Here is a 17,517-nt window from a genome sequence, read left to right as displayed (position 1 = left end):
TTTGCATGTTTTGAAATAGCTTTGAGAGAACTTTGAAAGACTTTATTATATGTAATCTATCCCCTCCAAAAAAAAAAAAATCTGTTCTTTTTTTTCAGGTGTAAATTAATTATTTGAAAGCAATTGAATAATGGAGCCAGACATCATTCGAATGTACTCTTCATCCCCACCACCACTAGACAATGGAGCCGAGGATGACGATGACGATGAATTTGGGGAATTTGGTGGGTTTTCAGAAGTTAGCCCTTCTGGTGTAGGGTTTGTTGATTTTGATACACCAGATTATACTCGTCCCAAGGAAGAGTTTGTACCTTCAAACCATTTTATGCCAATTCATGATTTCTCAGAAAATGTAGATAGCCTTACTAGCTTTAAGTCCATTAAAAATGGTAATGATAAAGACATCACAGCTGAACTTTCTTCTCCTGTAAAAGGACAGTCTGATGTTTTACTGTCTACCACCAGCAAAGAAATAATTTCATCTAAAACTTTAGATACTTCCATTGATGGCATAGAAAGTCCCAGAGATTTAAATACTATAGTGAAGCAAAGACAGAATGTTGAAACACCAGAAAGTTTCTCTCCAGGAGATTTTAGAACTGATGTGAATGTTGTTCATGAAAACAAGCAGTTAGAGAGCTGCAATGGTGAAAAGCCTCCTTGTCTGGAGATTCTAACAAATGGGTTTGCAGTACTGGAAACTGGAAATCCTCAGGGAACAGATGATCTGGACACTGTAGCCAATTCAAAAGGAAGAAAGCCTCTTAGCACTCATAGTACTGAGTATAACTTAGACTGTGCACCTAGTCCTGCTGAGGAATTTGCAGATTTTGCCACATTTTCCAAAAAGGAAAGGATACAACTAGAAGAAATAGGATGTGAAGTTTTAAATGATAGAGAGGCATTAACCATTCAGGAAAACAATAAAATTAATAGAGTCAGTGAACTGAATTCTGTAAAAGCAGTGTCTTTGGATAGAAGTTTTGATGATAAAGGAGACATGGATGGAGAAGATCAGGTTTGTGTTTCAGAAATAAGCATAATGAGTACCAGAGGTTTCAGTACTGAAAAACAAGGCCTTCCAACATTGCAACAGGATGAATTTTTAAAAGCAAGTGTTCAGTCAAAGCCGTGGAATTTGGCAGACTCAGCTGATAATTCAGAAGCCAGTATGAGAGAAGAGTGTAAAACTGAGGAAAAACTTGATTTGTTTACTTCCGAGTGTGCTGACCTATGTATGGATTCTGCTAAAACTTCTGATGCTGATGATGAAGTTGGTTCTTCCAAAGAAGAAAGTAGAAAGTTTACTTATTCCCAAAGCCCCAGCTTTGATCCTACAGAAGAAAATGTTCTGGATGATTCTATAAGTGTAAAAAATGGTGATAGTAGTAACGACTTTGTGACTTGCAACGATACTAATGAGGATGAGTTTGGTGACTTCGGCACAGCCAGTGGCACGACTCCACCTTTTGTTTCTGGTACTCAAGATTCAATGAGCGATATCACTTTTGAAGAGTCCTCAGAGCACTTTCCACATTTTAGTGAACCAGGTGATGACTTTGGAGAATTTGGGGATACAAATACTGTTTCTTGCCAAGATGAAATTATATTCACTGAGTCTGACCTAAAGCAGACTTCTGATGGTTTATCAGAGGAATGTAAGTTGGGAGGAGAGTCTACCGGGACAGGCACTGATCCTGTTTCAAAACTGGAAATTGGGCAAGAAGGTGAATTTGGAGATTTCGATTCTGTGCCAAATATTCGAGATGACTACAGTGCTTTTCAAGACTCCGATGATTTTGCAGACTTCAGTTCAGCTGGGCCTAGCCAAGTTGTAGATTGGAATGCTTTTGACGATGGACAGAAAGATAGTTGCTCTTGGGCTGCTTTTGGAGACCAGCAGGCTACTGAATCTCACCATCGAAAGGAAGCCTGGCAGTCACATAGGACAGATGAAAAGATTGATACTCCAGGAACCCCCAAAATGCACAGTGTCCCTTCAGTAGCTTCCAAAGGAGCAGTTGCTGGTGGCCATTTACAGGAAACAGCCACTTCAGTTCAGGTATTTACTGATTTTCCCTATTTTGTATGATATATTAATTGCTGTGAAGGCTTTTCTGAAAGTATTTTTAGATTGGGTACCTGTTGAAGGAATCTCTTACGATACATCATGCTTGCTTGATTTGTAGATTAGTTACGTTTTTCACGACCCTTTGGTAAACTTTAGTAGACAGTCCTATAGTGAGTAATGCTTGGTAAGCTTTTTCTTTATCTCAGTGAGTTTAGTATTTACAGAAATTCGTCAGCTTGGTTTTTTGATTAACATAAATACCACTTATGTAAAAATTCATTAATTAGGTAATTAACTATCCAATGAATCCTTCAGTTTTTACCTTTCCAGTGATTTTTTAGAACGTTAAACTGAGATACAGAAGATTTTTTTTTAAGTTTCAGAAATAATGTCCCTTCATTTTGCCCACCAAAAGACCTAGGAAATTGAAGTACAGTCTGTTGTGAGGTTTTTTTTTAAGATTTATTTATTTGAGAGAGAGCCTGTGCATGTGCACGAGCTAGGAGTGGGACGGAGGAAGAGGGAGAAAGAAAGAGCAAGAACCTTCAAACAGACTCCTCGCAGAACCTGACCAGGGAGGGGCTTGATCCCAGGACCCTGAGATCACAACCTGTGCCACAATCAAGAGCCAGCTGCTTACCCAGCTGAGCCACCCGGGTGCCCCTGAAGTACAGTTTTGAGTGCAGGAGAGAGCAAGCAGAATTTGAAACCTCAGCGCCTGCTGAAGGCTGTAAGGAATTGAAGGATGGAAAGAGAATTTGAACAAAGTGGATTTGGACTTCATAATTTGACAGCAACTAAAGACCTGGGATGAGAGTATGAGAAGAATTAAGGGTTAGACCTAGAACAAGAAGCAGTCATGGGTTGACTTACTGTGGCTGTATTTATTTGCTTATAATTTCCTGCAGACGTACATTTCTGTTTACACTTCTTGGGGAGTAGGTGTGTCGGAGAGAATATTTTTACCCCCCAGCGCCTATACTTTATCCTTTTCTGTTCCAGACTCTTTGAGAAGATTCACTAAGATTTATTTTGACCTAAAGTAGCTCCTAGAGATGCAGTTTGATATCCAGCTTGTTCCCCAATCCTAAGTTGTATCCTGTGCTAAACCTAACTTCTCCTCAACCCCGCAGGTGTTGAAAAGAGCACTCCCTAGAAAATCACTGCTTTGTAGCGACAGTTGGTATAGGCAACACTTATCTCACAAGCTTCTTTTTTTTTTTTTAAGATTTTATTTATTCATATGACAGAGAGACAGCCAGCGAGAGAGGGAACACAAGCAGGGGAAGTGGGAGAAGAAGCAGGCTCCCAGCAGAGGAGCCTGATGCGGGGTTCGATCCCAGGACCCTGGGATCACGCCCTGAGCCGAAGGCAGACGCCTCATGGCTGAGTCACCCAGGCGCCCCATCACCAGCTTCTTTTAAAGATACTAAGAACAAGATCAGAATCTGCAAATTCTTTCAGTTATCTTTTGCTAAGCAAACCATTTTCAATTAGAAGTATTTCCAAAGTCTGAGTGTTAATTGAAATGGTTATACATCATTGCTTTGATACATGAAGGTATTATTATGGTATTACCAGGTGGTGGAAACAGCTTATCACTTTTCATTTGACTTTGAGTGTCTGAATAGCTTAATTTGCTAATTCAGTTATTATATGATTTGGCAAATGTGTATTTTTCCTGTTATTTATTATCGAAGTAGAAGGTTTCCATTTTAAACAAGGAGTAAACTAATTATATAACGCAAAACCAAGACCGTTGATTTTGACCTAATCCTTTCCTATTTAGTTTCATCTTACTGTAAGGTGACACTGGTATTCAGTGATCTTTATAGCCCTAGAACTTGTAGACATTTAACATGAGATAATGAATTTTTTAAAGTATGACCACTTTAAAAAGGAATTTTTTGCATTACACAAGTTGAAGTTATTTACAACTTGATAACTGGATATAAGAGGTAATAAAGTATATAAGCTTCATATAATCTTACAAATCTGAGTTTGAATCTTGACTCGGCCTCTTACAAGCTTTATGATTTTGGACAAGTTACTTCTGAAGTCAGTTGTTTGTTAAAAAAAAAAAAAAGAGATAATATCCACTTCAAGGGACTTTTGTGAAGATAAAATGACAGTAGATTTTAAAGTGAATGAAAAAAATCCACTGAAAAATAAAAGTTTTGTAGTATGATTCTGTTTTGTAAAGATAGAGCAAAAACTGTATAGATGTGGCAAAATACATTTAAGACTGCCTGAGATTTGTTGGGCTTGGCCCTCAGACTTTTATTTTTGCTTAATAGGTTTGGAAAGTGAGTAGACTTTAGAGATGGATTTTGGAAAGGAGAAATTGTTGGAAGAGGCTGGAAGATAAGTTTAGAAGGAAGTTGAGGTAGGGAAATGGGTAAGCCCTGCTGAGTTAAATGACTGAATTGGAAGTGATTTTCATTCTTACCCTGCTGTTGTGAAGGCAACTTGTGGCCTTCAGTTTCTTCCTTTTCCAGAATATGCTGGAAAAGTACATTAATCTAAGTCCCCTAGGAGAGGATTAGATTCACTGGTATTTTTTCTAAAATGTTTCTCCTACTTGCTACAGTGTTGGGGACAGCACAGAAGTCCTCACGTATTAATGACAGTGAACGTTGGGTTCTTTTTTTTTTTTTTTAAGATTGATTTTTTATTTTAGAGAGCACACACAGGCGTCGGGAGGGGCAGAAGAAAAGGGGGAAAGAGAGAGAAGCAGACTCCCCGCTGAGTGCAGAGACTGACACAGCACTCCATCTCAGGACTAGGAGATCATGACCTGAGCTGAAATCAAGAGTTGAATGCTTAACCGACTGAGCTACCCAGGAGCCCCAAATGACAGTGAACATTAGGTTTTTAACGGTAAAATTTAGAATGATTTATTCCTCTTGAATCTTACCTGGATACAGTAATTCTGTCCTGAACAGAATAGTGCCTTCAAGTCATTTTGTCCAAATTCTGCTTTGACAGAATGTTGTGAGTTTTTTAGAATTCATAGTTCAGTTAATTCAATTAAACAAACATGGGGAACAATTCTTTGTTTTGAGAAATGAGACAAATGGTGCAGTTGTCTTTTCAGATTTCTGGTTTTCACTGTGATGTGATCTGGGTCCCTATTTTTTAGTACTTTCCTTTTTTCAGGCTACCAAAAAGGTACCTTAATATTTTAATCAAATATACCTTCCTTGGGTCAAGGGACAGTTAATTGTTGCAGCTTTATTGTAATAATTTATTATTTAGTTAAAAGTCAACCAAGAAGACATCTTTCAAACTTATAAAATGTTCTTAGTCAAACTAATTCTCAAATGTGGGTCTAGTGAGCCTCAGAGGTTCAAGCCTTGATGTAAAGCCATACATGACCATTTATTGAGAGATATTCTTCCCTTTCAGTGAATACTTTTTTCTGAGAACCCAGAGCTCAGTATTTCATTTTCTTGTTAACATTCTTATAAATTGTAGAAAACAAGTAGAGGTATCTCTGTTGTACAAATTGGAGGAGAGGTCCAAACTGTTTGCTTTTTGGGCTAAGAGTCAAAGCAAAATGATGATAACAAAAAAAAATCCTTATTTTCAAAGCAGTCCTTTTTTCCAGATTCCTTTATTTCTTTCCTTTTTGAATCTGTTAATATTCCAGAAAGGAAATTTGATTGAAATAACCAAGATTACTTTTTCTTAGATGTATGGTAAATGAGGTTAATATTCTAAGTACTACATTTAACTCTGAGCTTTTATGAAATTTTTAAAATGTTGGCTATGGATGTTATTTGAGAATTTAGGTAATTGGTAAGTAATCTCTTTATATTAATTGACTATAGAAAAGGAAGCTATGAGTAATTTTTTCTTATTAGCCATCTACTTAATAATGCTACTGGGAAAGTATAACTGGATGAAGATTTGTTTTGAGAGCCTTAAAAATTAAGAGTATCACAAAAAGAAAAAGGAAGAGAATTATGAATAGTTTGGCCTATTTTATTTTGAAATTAAATTTTTGGTTTGTTCACCAGAAAGCATTCTCAGACTGACTCTTAACTAACCCTACATTTTCATCTTTGTTTATTTAATCATCTACCTAAGATTTGTGCAAGTTTTCCTTTCTGTGGATGAACCTGTACTTATTACTGAAAACAGAAATAAGCAACCAAATAAAGAAATTAAGTGGTCAAAAGATACAGTTATAAAATAAATAAGTTATAAAATAAATAAGTCTTGGAGATGTAATGTATAGCATGGTGACTATAGTTAATAATACTATATTGTATATTTGAAAATCTCTAAGAAAATAGATCTTAAAAGTTCTCATCACAAGAAAAGAAAATTTTCTAACTACGTGTGGTGATGGCTGTTAACTAGACTTACTGTAATCATTTTGCAGTATATACATATGAAATCATTATGTTGTACACCTGAAACTGATATATGTCAGTTATATCTCAGTTTTTTTCTTAAAGAAAGAAATTGAGATTTTGGCTTTATAGCTCTTTGCTTACTTGAAGTATCTGGATAGCAATTTCTTTTGTTGTTTTTCCCTCAGGAAATTCTGGTCTTTAATTCCAGAATAGGTAGAACTACTTTATTAAATTTATCCAGAAATTGTGCAGAAGGGCCACACCATCTTTTTGGAGCATGGTGAATATTACAGTTGGTCACTCTTCTTACGTTATAGCTTGAAATTGGGAATTGACTAAGTGTACAATTGTAGATTGTACTTGATATCTTACTTAATATTTAATGGTGGCAAGGCATTAGGTAACCTCTTAAATGGAAGATTAAATTACCCACTGGATTTTATGTTCTTCTAAACTTCCACTAAGAACAAGATCTAATGCTATCAATGTTAAAACTATTAACATTAATCAACTTTTGTTCCAAAGGAAGAAAAGAAAACTAACTAGAAATATGTTGAAGGAATTTTAGGAATTACCTTAAGTACAAGATACTTTAAAGGAGATATGCATTTGAGTGGCATAAGAACCAGAGTCTAGGATCCTAGGTGCTGGTCTTACACACACCTTTAGAAAACTGAATGGGATTTTCAATATACTTTTTATACTCCAGTTTAGTCATTTATAAAACAGAGATATATTAGGGTTCTCCAGAGAAACAGAACCAGGAGGGGGAGAGGGGGGATGGCCTGGGAGGTGGGGGGGAGGTTTGCATAGAAGGAGAGACTTATTATAAGGGATTGGCTCATGTCTTTATGGAGGCAGAGAAGTCCCAAATAGAGTCCTAAAGCTGTCTTCAGTAGATTGGCTGAGGCTCACTCATATTAGAGAAGACAATCTGCTTTACCCAGTCTACCAATTCAAATGTTAATCTCATCCAGGAACACCCGCACACATATACCCAGCATAATGTTTGACCAATCATCTGGGCACTTCATGGCCCAGTCAAGTTGACACATAAATTTAACCATCAGAAGAGGGAGCGCCGTTTGTCCCTGTATGCTTTCAGGATTTGGGGGAGACTTGTAATCTGTGACTGGGGCCTACCAATTGGGAAACTCTGCATTTGATAATATGACTTGTTTGCATCAGTGGGTGAAATGAAATGGCTGCTTATATACCTCCTACCCTAAACATAAGATTTGTAGAATGAGTATAAGTGAATTCATACATGATGCTTTTGCCCTCATTGATGAATTAAACCACTGGATAGTTGATCATTTGTGTTTCCCCAGAAATCATATCAGGTTTGAAAAAGCAGTAACTATTATTACAGAGACATTCAAGGTAATAAAGGACCCTGATAGGAAAACAAATATATGAGAAATGAGAAAATTGGAAAAGATAAAAGCCAGTGTACCTTTGAGAGTAATGTAGTCAGGGCCACATATGACTTTATGTGTTTTACACATAAAAGATATTTAAAATTCTATTTTATAACTTGGTATAAAGATGAGTATGTTAATATTAGCTCTTAAAACATTTTCACGAGCCTAAAGTTATTGTGGGCCTTAGCAATAGTATAGGGCCTGGCAATAGCTTAGTGCTTAAAAGCAACGCTCTGGAGTCACACTGCAAGGTTGAGATCCAGGTTTCAGCCTGACTTGTACTAGTCACTTACCTGAACCTTAGATTTAGAGAATAATAATAGTAGTTATTTAAAATCTCTCATTCTGAAGGTAAAATGAAATTGTGCGTGTAAACCTGCTTACTACCACATTGTCTTGCATATACTGAGCACTCAATAAAGTTACTGAATAATCTCAGAAATGAACTTCTTGGAAAATGGTCTTTAAAGGTGCAAAGAAATAGTGTTGCCAACTGAATTTTTTGGTGAATGGCAGAAAGTAAAATGGGGGCAAATGAGAATTTGTGTGGGAGTACCTCCAGCTGTGGCTATATACTCACGTGTCAAACTATTTTGAGAGGAAAGCTGCTGCTTTGGGCTAGTTTCCATTCTCAGAATAGTGTTGACAGGTTAGGAGCTCTTCTGAGTACTAATGCCCTCCTCCTTTGTCCTAGCACTGGACGTGAGTAGAGAAAATAAAATGGAGTCTGGCATCTGCCTTGAATAGCATTTGACTTTCAACTCTACAGATTTATCAGAGCCCGAGTTCTTACAATGTGTTATTGCCAGATGTGGTGCTCTTTGCCAAGCTGAGAATTTGATGCACGTGTGAACTGGTTACATAACTGATACTCAGCTAACCAGTCACCAGTTCTCTAAGTCCAAGTTCAAGGGAGAACTGTTGACTACTTTTCTTCTTTGACTTTGGAGTTAAAGGCATTTGAAAGTCAAGTAATTAATGTGAATATTATTTCATTTAGTTTGCTATTTGGTTACTACCGTAACCTCAGCTAACTAGTATGCTAAGTGTGTGGGCACTTGGCACCTTCTCATTAATTTACAGTACAGCACTCGATTAAAAATTTACAATTTGCTTTGTTGAAAACTATGAATTATAGTGTTAGATGAAATCATTGCTTTCTTAAGTATAGTCATCACCTCAGCAGTTAACAGCTGAATCCCTTATCTAATGGCTACAAATGTTTGAAAGACCACCAAAAGTGGACAAAAGCATGATTTGGTGAAAAGAGTAGGCTTTGGAGTCAGACTTGGGATCAAATCCTTGCTGAGTACTGTACCAGCATGAGACTGTGGTTGGTTAATCTCCCTGAGCTTTAGTTTCATCTGTAATATTGGAAACAATAATACTTATCTTTTGGGGTTTTTTTAAAAAGATTCATTAAGTAATATATGTAAGTATCAAGCATAGTACCTAGTATGTAAGGGATTCAGTTATTATTTATACTTGTTATGATAATATAAATATATCCAGCCTATGTACAAAAATGGTTTAGATGGTTTATAAGACACACTTTCATACGTAGAACAAATGTGCCCCCTGCAGTCTTGAATAAAAGTGAAGTGTGTTGTGTTTTGTTTCTTAAATCTAGTGCGCCCTGATCTAGCTAACCTTCTTCATCAACTTGTACAGGAACCTAAGTGCTGGAGATTCAAGATGAGACATATTCTCCTCCCTCAAAGCTCCTAACTTTTTAGAAATTGAACTTAGAACTGCTTTGGTGACAGCTTAATACAGTGTTTAAGAACACAGACTCTGAAACTGTACTTTCTAGATTAGGATTCAGCATGTAATATTCATCTAACTATGGGCAAGTTAACCTCTTAGTGCTCTGTTTTTCTCATCTAGAAAATGGGGATAATAATATGACTGCTACCTCCCTCCTGTGGTTCCTCTGTGTTCTTCTGTGAGCTAATATTTGTGAAACATTTAGAATAATGCCTGGCATGTGGCAAGCACTGCGTAAGCATTAAATAAAACACGTAATGCACTGTATCAGGCTTTTGCAGTTTCTAACTATGTTGTAGAGAAATCTTTTGATATTTTACTGAATTTAGGCCCTCACTTTCTTGCACTGATTAGGGTTATACTGATATTGTTTGCTTTATATATTCTGGCCTGCCTAAGGAAACTTATTTAGCCAGTCTGACTTTACCTCTAATTCCAAATAATAAAATACAGTCTTTTAGAATTTTATATCTAATACAAGTCCATATGTACTGTAACATGTTAATAAACATTACTATTTAATTCACATCTTTTTCTGAGTTAATCAGCTACAAGGAGTTTAAAAATTTGTAGTGTCCCCATTTAATCAAAACCAGGAATAGGTTGCCTCTTATGGCTAGATATACTCTATAAAGAAATAAGAATTCTTACAAGCAGGGTAATATTAAGTTCCTTTTCACTTATACACAATAGAGTAAGTCCATGTTTAAATAATATTTCACTTTGTTGACCCTAGTGTTGATGTAATACTAATTTTATTACTGATTTGGTTTAAGGCTCTTGTATGTATTAAACTGGGCGCTGGGCGTGGAGCCTGCTTAAGATTCTTCCTCTCCCCCTGCCCCGCCCCCCTTTCTCTCCCTCTCTCAAAAAAAATTTTTTTTAATAAAAAATAAATAAAATCCACAAGGAGTAGCAGTAAGAGGTTCTGTTTATATAAGTGGTTCTTAATGATAGCCATTTTAAAATTGGTACTTATCTTCCAATTCAGTAGGAGGATCTTAGGGAGGTTGCAAAAATTTGGATTATTTAATTTCTTCTTATGGTAGAAATTGATAGATTGAAACAAGTATTTTCATAATGATGTAGAATGCTAAATAGTGGTAGAGAAACATCCCTATGAGATTTGAACCTAGTTTTGACATTTATTTTCTTCCCTGGTAGGCCACTGTGTTTTTGTTATGTTACCCTCTGTATAATAACAATAGTAGTGCTGAAAGTTACCACTTCTCAGGTACACACTGGGTGCCAAGTATTTGATCCTGTAATTCGTCACCCAACCTGTGAGATTGCCCCTGATATTTCCAGTTTAGAAATCCAGAAACTGAGTCTCACCCCTGGGTCCACAGTCGTCCATTGAAGCATTATAGTTCATCAGCCATTTACTTCCTGGAACTAACTAGTAGCAAATGAAATTTGGTATTATTACCATGAACAACATATTGGTAAGAAACCCTTTTTAGAGGATTCCCTTTTACATCAGATTACATACATTGTGGATAGCTGGAAATTGATATACTTTTAAAGGAAAATGTCAGGAAATTTAATTTTCATCACCATCTTTGTTAATTCTGTTAGCTGCTTTCTTGTTGAATTGTTACAATCCCTCCTTTTGGTGGGTGGTGCTGTTCAGTTAGTGGATTCTGATTATTCGAATCTTTGTTATTTATTGCTCTACCTCAGGGGTCAGCAAACTGTGGCCTGTGAGACAAATCTGTCCTGCTGCCTGTTTTAGTAAATAAAGTTTCATTGGAACACACCCCACTTACTTGTTTATAGATGGTGCAAAGCTGAAAATACTTACTATCTGGCCCTATACTGAAAAAAATTGCTAAAAGAAAAGAAAGAATTGCTGACCCCTGCTCTACTTCAGTCAACAAAATATTTGAAGCAATTGAGTGTAGTATCTAACTGTAAAGATAAATGGAACTTTCTTTTAAATTTTTCATGTAATTTACATTCTGTATGAGGAAAGGTTAGGGAAGAAGTAAAAACTTGAGGTGAATGTGATCTGTTTGTTCACGCACATTCCACGGATTTGAGAATTTGCTTACTGGTGTACCTAAGACTGGTAGTTAGGTATAATATTGCCCAATTGACTGAATGTGTTTTGGGGTCATTTCTTCCTTCCTTTGATAAATATTTTTTCTTTCCCATTAAAAGGATAACAAAGAGCATACGAAGAGATTCAGTTTTAATTTACGGACAAGTAAAATTTGGTCATATGTGAGTTTTTGTTTACCTTCCCTGCCCAGAAGGAGCCAGGGCTCATCATGTTTCCAATTAGATGGTTATCTGATCCCTTTAAAAGTGACGTCTGTCCGTTCCCTCTGTTGACGCAAGTAAGTGCCGGTCCCCTTGACACACTCAGGTTTCACAAGCCTTGGGATCTGGAGTCTACTCTTTACTGTAGGTTTCATAATTGATACTGAGAAGCTTTTCCCATATCACACACATGAATATAATGAAGGCGTTAGAGTAACTTTTGTCGAGATAGCAGAAGAGTACCCTGAGACTAATTATTCAGTGTTAAGTTTTTTGCTCTGATACAGCTTCCAAAAGAGATTTTGGTTTGGAAAACATGTTTGTGAAGGTTTTTCCTTTTGTTTTTCATTTTCCTGTTTGCTGACTATGCAAAACAGCAGAAATCAAGCGTTAACTTGTTTTTATTACTTGGCAGGAAATACCACCATGATGTGGCATTTTCTTGTACACTCAGTATCATTTCAGGAGGACACTTCCAACAATCTTTAACGTAACAGTTTGTATTCCTATTTGAAGTTTAAGTAGTAAATTGAGCTAAATTGAAAATATTTTACGTGTGTGACATACATTTAAGAAAGTAGGAAGAAATATTGTAGGTGCACATATAGAATAAGCTAGTAGTACCCCAAAAAATGTAAGTTAATCTCCATTCAACAAGTTTTAATTAATGAAAATACTCCAAAATGCCAATGTTCTCAGTGAAAATTCTCTAGGGAATATCCAGTCTTTGCTTGGAGGAAAGGCAGTGTTCTATTCAAAAATACATTTATACACACCATAGATAGTAGAGAAATGGAATTTTTGAAAGATAACACAGATTATCAAAATGCTAAATGAACTATTGGATTTCTTAGTAAAAACTGAGACATTCTTTCCTACTTTGGTTTGTTCTATTAGCAGCAGAGATATTTTTAAAAGGCTTTTAAAATTCAGATGTCTATACTCAAGAAAAGGGTTCTGTTCAACTATAATAGCATAATGCTTTTCATAAACATTCAGTTTAATTATTCTTAAATCTAGAGTACATGAGTGGTAGTAGAGAACACCTAGTGATGGAAAGAATAGGAATGCTGCTTGTTTGTTTTTCTGAATGTTTCTCTTTGTTTTTATTTTTGCTTTGGGTAGATTATTCACACTTTGAGATGCTTTCTCACTGTACAATTGAGTAATAATTTCTTCTTTGTGAATTCTGTAATAGATTCAATAAAGTATCAGATATGTTTGCATGTAACTACATTTGTCACTACTGTATCACTATGGTTACTTAATGTAATCTTTTAGAACAGTTGTTCTGTGAGTAGTTATGGTCCTTTCACTTAGTGTTTCCTGTACCTAACTGGTAGTTAACCTCTCATAGTAGTGGACAGGGTGTGGGGTTAGAGGTATGTGTGTTTGTGTTGATGATAAAACTGACATCATTAAAATTAGAGAAATGAAAATAAACTTTTGGGGGGTGTTTTGATGCAGACAGCTTTACTAAACCGCCTGGAGCGAATTTTCGAAGCATGTTTTCCTTCAATATTTATCCCTGATACTGAAGAGGAAGTTACTTCCCTGAAGCACTTGCTGGAAACAAGCACCTTCCCAATAAAAACAAGAGAGGCCTTAGCTGAAAGTGGGTAAGTAGTAGACAGTTTTAGACAGCATGGATATTTGTTAGTTTCAACTATCTTATAAGGTTATCTTAAAGCTTCAAGATTCTGAAATGTTCTTGTAGCATTGTGTTGAAGTTTAAAAAGTCAGATTGTGCTATTTAAAAAAACAATCCCTGCTCCATTTTTTAATGCTTTTTAAAATATTTCTAAATCAGTATTCTCAATTTTATATATTATCTTTTGACTTCTAGTATGATAAATGAGAATTTAGACTTCACATCTATATCCTTCTCCCTTCACCATCTCTATTTTTTAATTTTTTTAATTTAAATTCAATTAGCCAACATGTAGTAGTACATCATTATATTTATATCAGTTTTTCATTAAGTTGATATTTGATATTTTCATTATTATAATCATGTAAATAGTGTTCACTGCTCCTTATTAGAGCTTCTTCCTGGACGTATAGTTGCCTCTCTTTTTCATTTATTAAGTCTTCTCCTGCCCTCCCACAGCCTATTAATAATTTTACTTGTGATCAGACCTGTCAGGCTAGCCATTCCATTTTTTTTTTTCCTGAGTCCTCCATCATCCTATTCTAATCTGGAATGGATTCAATCTAGGCTTCTTAAACACATGTTGTCTTGGAACTTCCCTTCACTTAGAGCCCATTTTGGTGGAGTACATCCTCTAATAGCCTCCTGAGAAATAAAGTACATAGGTGGTAAAATTTTATTTTATTCTACCCTCACATTAAATTTATAGTTTAGGATTTTTTGTTGGTGGTGTTCTGAAAATTCACAGTGAAGTGTCTTGATGAGTCTTTTTATTCATTGGGCTGAGCGCAAGGTGTACAGTCTTTCAGTCTAGAGACTTCTTCAGTATTGGGCAGTTCTCTTGTTTTGACAGTTACCTTCCCTCCATTGTCTGTTTTCTTTCGGGAGCTCCTATTAATTATTAGATGTTAGAGGGTCTAGATTGATTTTCTAATTTTAATTTCAAAGTTACTCTTATTCCTTTTCTCTTGCATTTCATTACTCTCCACCTCTGGACACATTCTCTCCCTCTGTGTAAGTCTCTTCTTCATCCCTCTTTGTAACCTCAAAGCTTGTGGTGCAAGGTTTTAAGTACCTCTCAATTTCTTTAAAGATGAAGATTATGATTTGCTTCTTGGTTTTTTGGGGTGTGATTTCTGAGAAGAAAAGGGGACAAAAAGGTGTATGCTTTATCATCTTAAGACCGTTTAGATGTGTTATTTAAAAATATGCTAGTTGTCCAGATACACCCAGGAATCTCTCCAAGAGATTCATTTTTGGGATATAACAACTCTATAACAAAACACACCATAAAATTCAGAAAGATACTTTTGCCTTAACTAACAATAGGAGTTGAACAGTAAAAACAACTTATTTAAACTGTAGGGTTGTGGCCAAATAAATAATGGTGCGTTCTTGTCTACCAGAACATTACACAGCCATTGAAAAAGGTATACGTGTAGATGAAGAAATGCTTAAAATCTGAAAAATAATACAAAATTCTCTATATGTTACAATTGCAGCTGTGTTTGTGGGTCAAGACTCAAAGAGAAAAAAGCACAAATACTAAATGGCTGTAGTAATATGGTGGAAGGTTGAGTGATTTCTTTCTTCCTTTTAAATATTTTTGTTTTACAGTTAAAAAAAAAACAGGCTAAATTTTGGTTGATTACTGGCATATTGTTCTAAATGAGTTTAACTTAGCTACTTTAATGACTAAGTGGTGGCTGTTGATTTTATTCAGCTAATAGTTGTATACTCACGTAAAGATTAATTGGAATGTATAACATTTCACCATCACATTAAAAACTAGAATTCATGGTGAAAGCTATTGAGTAACCCATTATTGGTGGCTTCGTCATGACCTTTGCAGGGAACTGCTGGATGTGTGGACCGAGCTACAGGACATCCACGATGCACATGGCTTGAGATACCAGTGGGGCGGCTCCCATAGCAACAAGAAGCTTTTGTGCTCCTTGGGAATAGACACCCGAAACATTGTGAGTTTTGTTAGTGTCTTGGAAAATCCTTTAGTGGACTTATGAGTGTTTTTAAATTCTGTTACAACTTCTGATCAAGCTGTGATAAGCTAGTTGCTCAGAAAAATAATTATTAGTTGTCTAAAATGCTCATGTATTTTGACTATGCCAACTTTTAAACCTAAATCTATATTTTCTCCAGTCAATATTTCTTATTTTAGGAAAAGGTTGTTCTGGTGTTTTTTGTTAATTATAAAATGAAGGGATTGGACTAAGAGATCAAAAACATAATCCCATATGGGCAGTTTGATAATTTGTTGTATTTATGTTTCACACTGTGTATAATAAAGCATTGCAGGCATATTTTAACTGTTTCATTGTATGCCATAACATTCTCTAAATATGTGTTCTTTTTCTCTAACACATGTATGTAGCTCTTCACGGGTAATAAGAAGCAGCCTGTTATAGTACCCATGTATGCAGCAGGATTGGTAAGTACAAAAATGTGCAAATTTATCATTGCTGCATTCTGTAAAATTATCTTACGTGGCATGACATGGAAAGAATATTTTAAGGGGCACTTAGTGTGGAAACATTAAATGAATATTAATTTCCTTTTTGATTTCATAAATCCCTTCAAGTCTTGATTTAAGGACATTTTTCTGTATTCTATTAATTAAAGACACTGTTTTGTTTTAGGTTGAAGATTATTTTTATCCTAGTAATATAGTGCTCATAACTCTATAAAATGTACCTTTGGAGATTTTGCTCTTTCTTCTTTTTTTTTTTTTTTTTTTTTTTTTTTTTTTGTCTTTCTAAATTTGCTTTTAAAAAGTGGAAGCTGAAGTTATCTGAAGGCTTAAATATCATGTGTTTTAATCCAGTTGTGATAAATTTTAAATGGTGCATTAGTGAAGCTACGGATGTGTATAAAAGCTTGGGAATGCCATATGATAGTAATTGAAAATGAGCCAGGATCCATAATTGGTCCTCAGTTTTTCTATTAATTTTTTTAAATGTGTTGAATTTTGTTTTTTCAGATATGCCAGGTAGTCCAGGATAACTGAGGAATTTTCTTTCTGTACCTTATCAGGACTCAGTCACACTTTAAAGTTTGATGTGTTTGTGTTTTTTGGTGTGTCTTTGAGTTATTGGTGAACAAAAGTGTTCTATTAAACTAAAAATATTTTTAAATGTTTTCACCAATAACTTGAAAATAAGGTGAAAATACAGTGTTTAAGAAAAAAAGTAACTAACTTGGTATGGAGTTTATACAACCCTTTATGTGCATGCAAAAATGAATTTGCTGTGAAACTTGACTTTCTTTAATCTACAAGCTTTTTCCTTGAATAAACTGTAATTATTGATATTGAATTGGAATGTTTTTGGGTTTTTTTTATAATAATTTTTATTTTGTTATGTTAGTCACCATACAATATATCCTTAATTTTTGATGTAATGTTCCGTGATTCATTATTTGGGTATAACACCCAGTGCACCATGCAATATGTGCCCTCCTTAATACCCATCACCGGTCTATCCCAATCCCCCACCTCCCTCCCCTCTGAAGCCCTCAGTTTGTTTCCCAGAGTCCACAGTCTTTCATGAATTGGAATGTTTTTGTTTCATTTTTGTAGTTTTGTTTGTTTTACGGAATTAGACAAAAACTTTTCTGTGCTTCAGCCTTTTAATCAGTTTCTGCTCCTTTATAAATGTAAATGTAACTTATCTGGTATTTTCAAAACACCTTGATTATCCTTATACTTTTTTCTGTTGTGGTAAATATAATGGAGAACATTCTTTAACTTCTTGGTTATTTGTATTTCTTTTTTCCTCAAGGAGTAGCATTCTAGAGATTGTTGATGTTACTGTCACATTCTGAGTAGAAAGTATGAATTTAATTTGTAGGAGTTTTCATTCAGCACATTGGCACTTAATCCTTATGTGTGGGCTCAGCACATTAACCAGTTCTTTAAATTTTGTGAGGAGTTAGAGACTAATATTTTTGCCCAATTTT

General features: G+C 35.3%; 1 protein-coding gene across 5 annotated transcripts in view; it reads left to right on the top strand.

The window, feature by feature from the left end:
- AFTPH (aftiphilin) overlaps positions 1-17,517 on the top strand; it is a 65,384-nt gene that overhangs the window by 27,026 nt on the left and 20,841 nt on the right. For all 5 annotated transcript variants that reach the window (XM_040623409.1, XM_040623410.1, XM_040623411.1 and 2 more), the window contains exons 2-5: positions 99-2,062; positions 13,359-13,510; positions 15,395-15,521; positions 15,935-15,991. In XM_040623409.1, the coding sequence (XP_040479343.1) occupies positions 131-2,062; positions 13,359-13,510; positions 15,395-15,521; positions 15,935-15,991 (2,268 nt within the window). In that variant the 5' untranslated portion in view covers positions 99-130. The remainder of the gene's footprint in view (positions 1-98; positions 2,063-13,358; positions 13,511-15,394; positions 15,522-15,934; positions 15,992-17,517) is intronic.

The sequence above is a fragment of the Ursus maritimus genome, unplaced genomic scaffold (genome assembly GCF_017311325.1).
Source record: "Ursus maritimus isolate PB19 unplaced genomic scaffold, ASM1731132v1 scaffold_6, whole genome shotgun sequence".
Classification (NCBI taxonomy): domain Eukaryota; kingdom Metazoa; phylum Chordata; class Mammalia; order Carnivora; family Ursidae; genus Ursus; species Ursus maritimus.
Note: the sequence above shows the minus strand (reverse complement) of the source record. Positions and strands in the feature narration are given on the sequence as shown.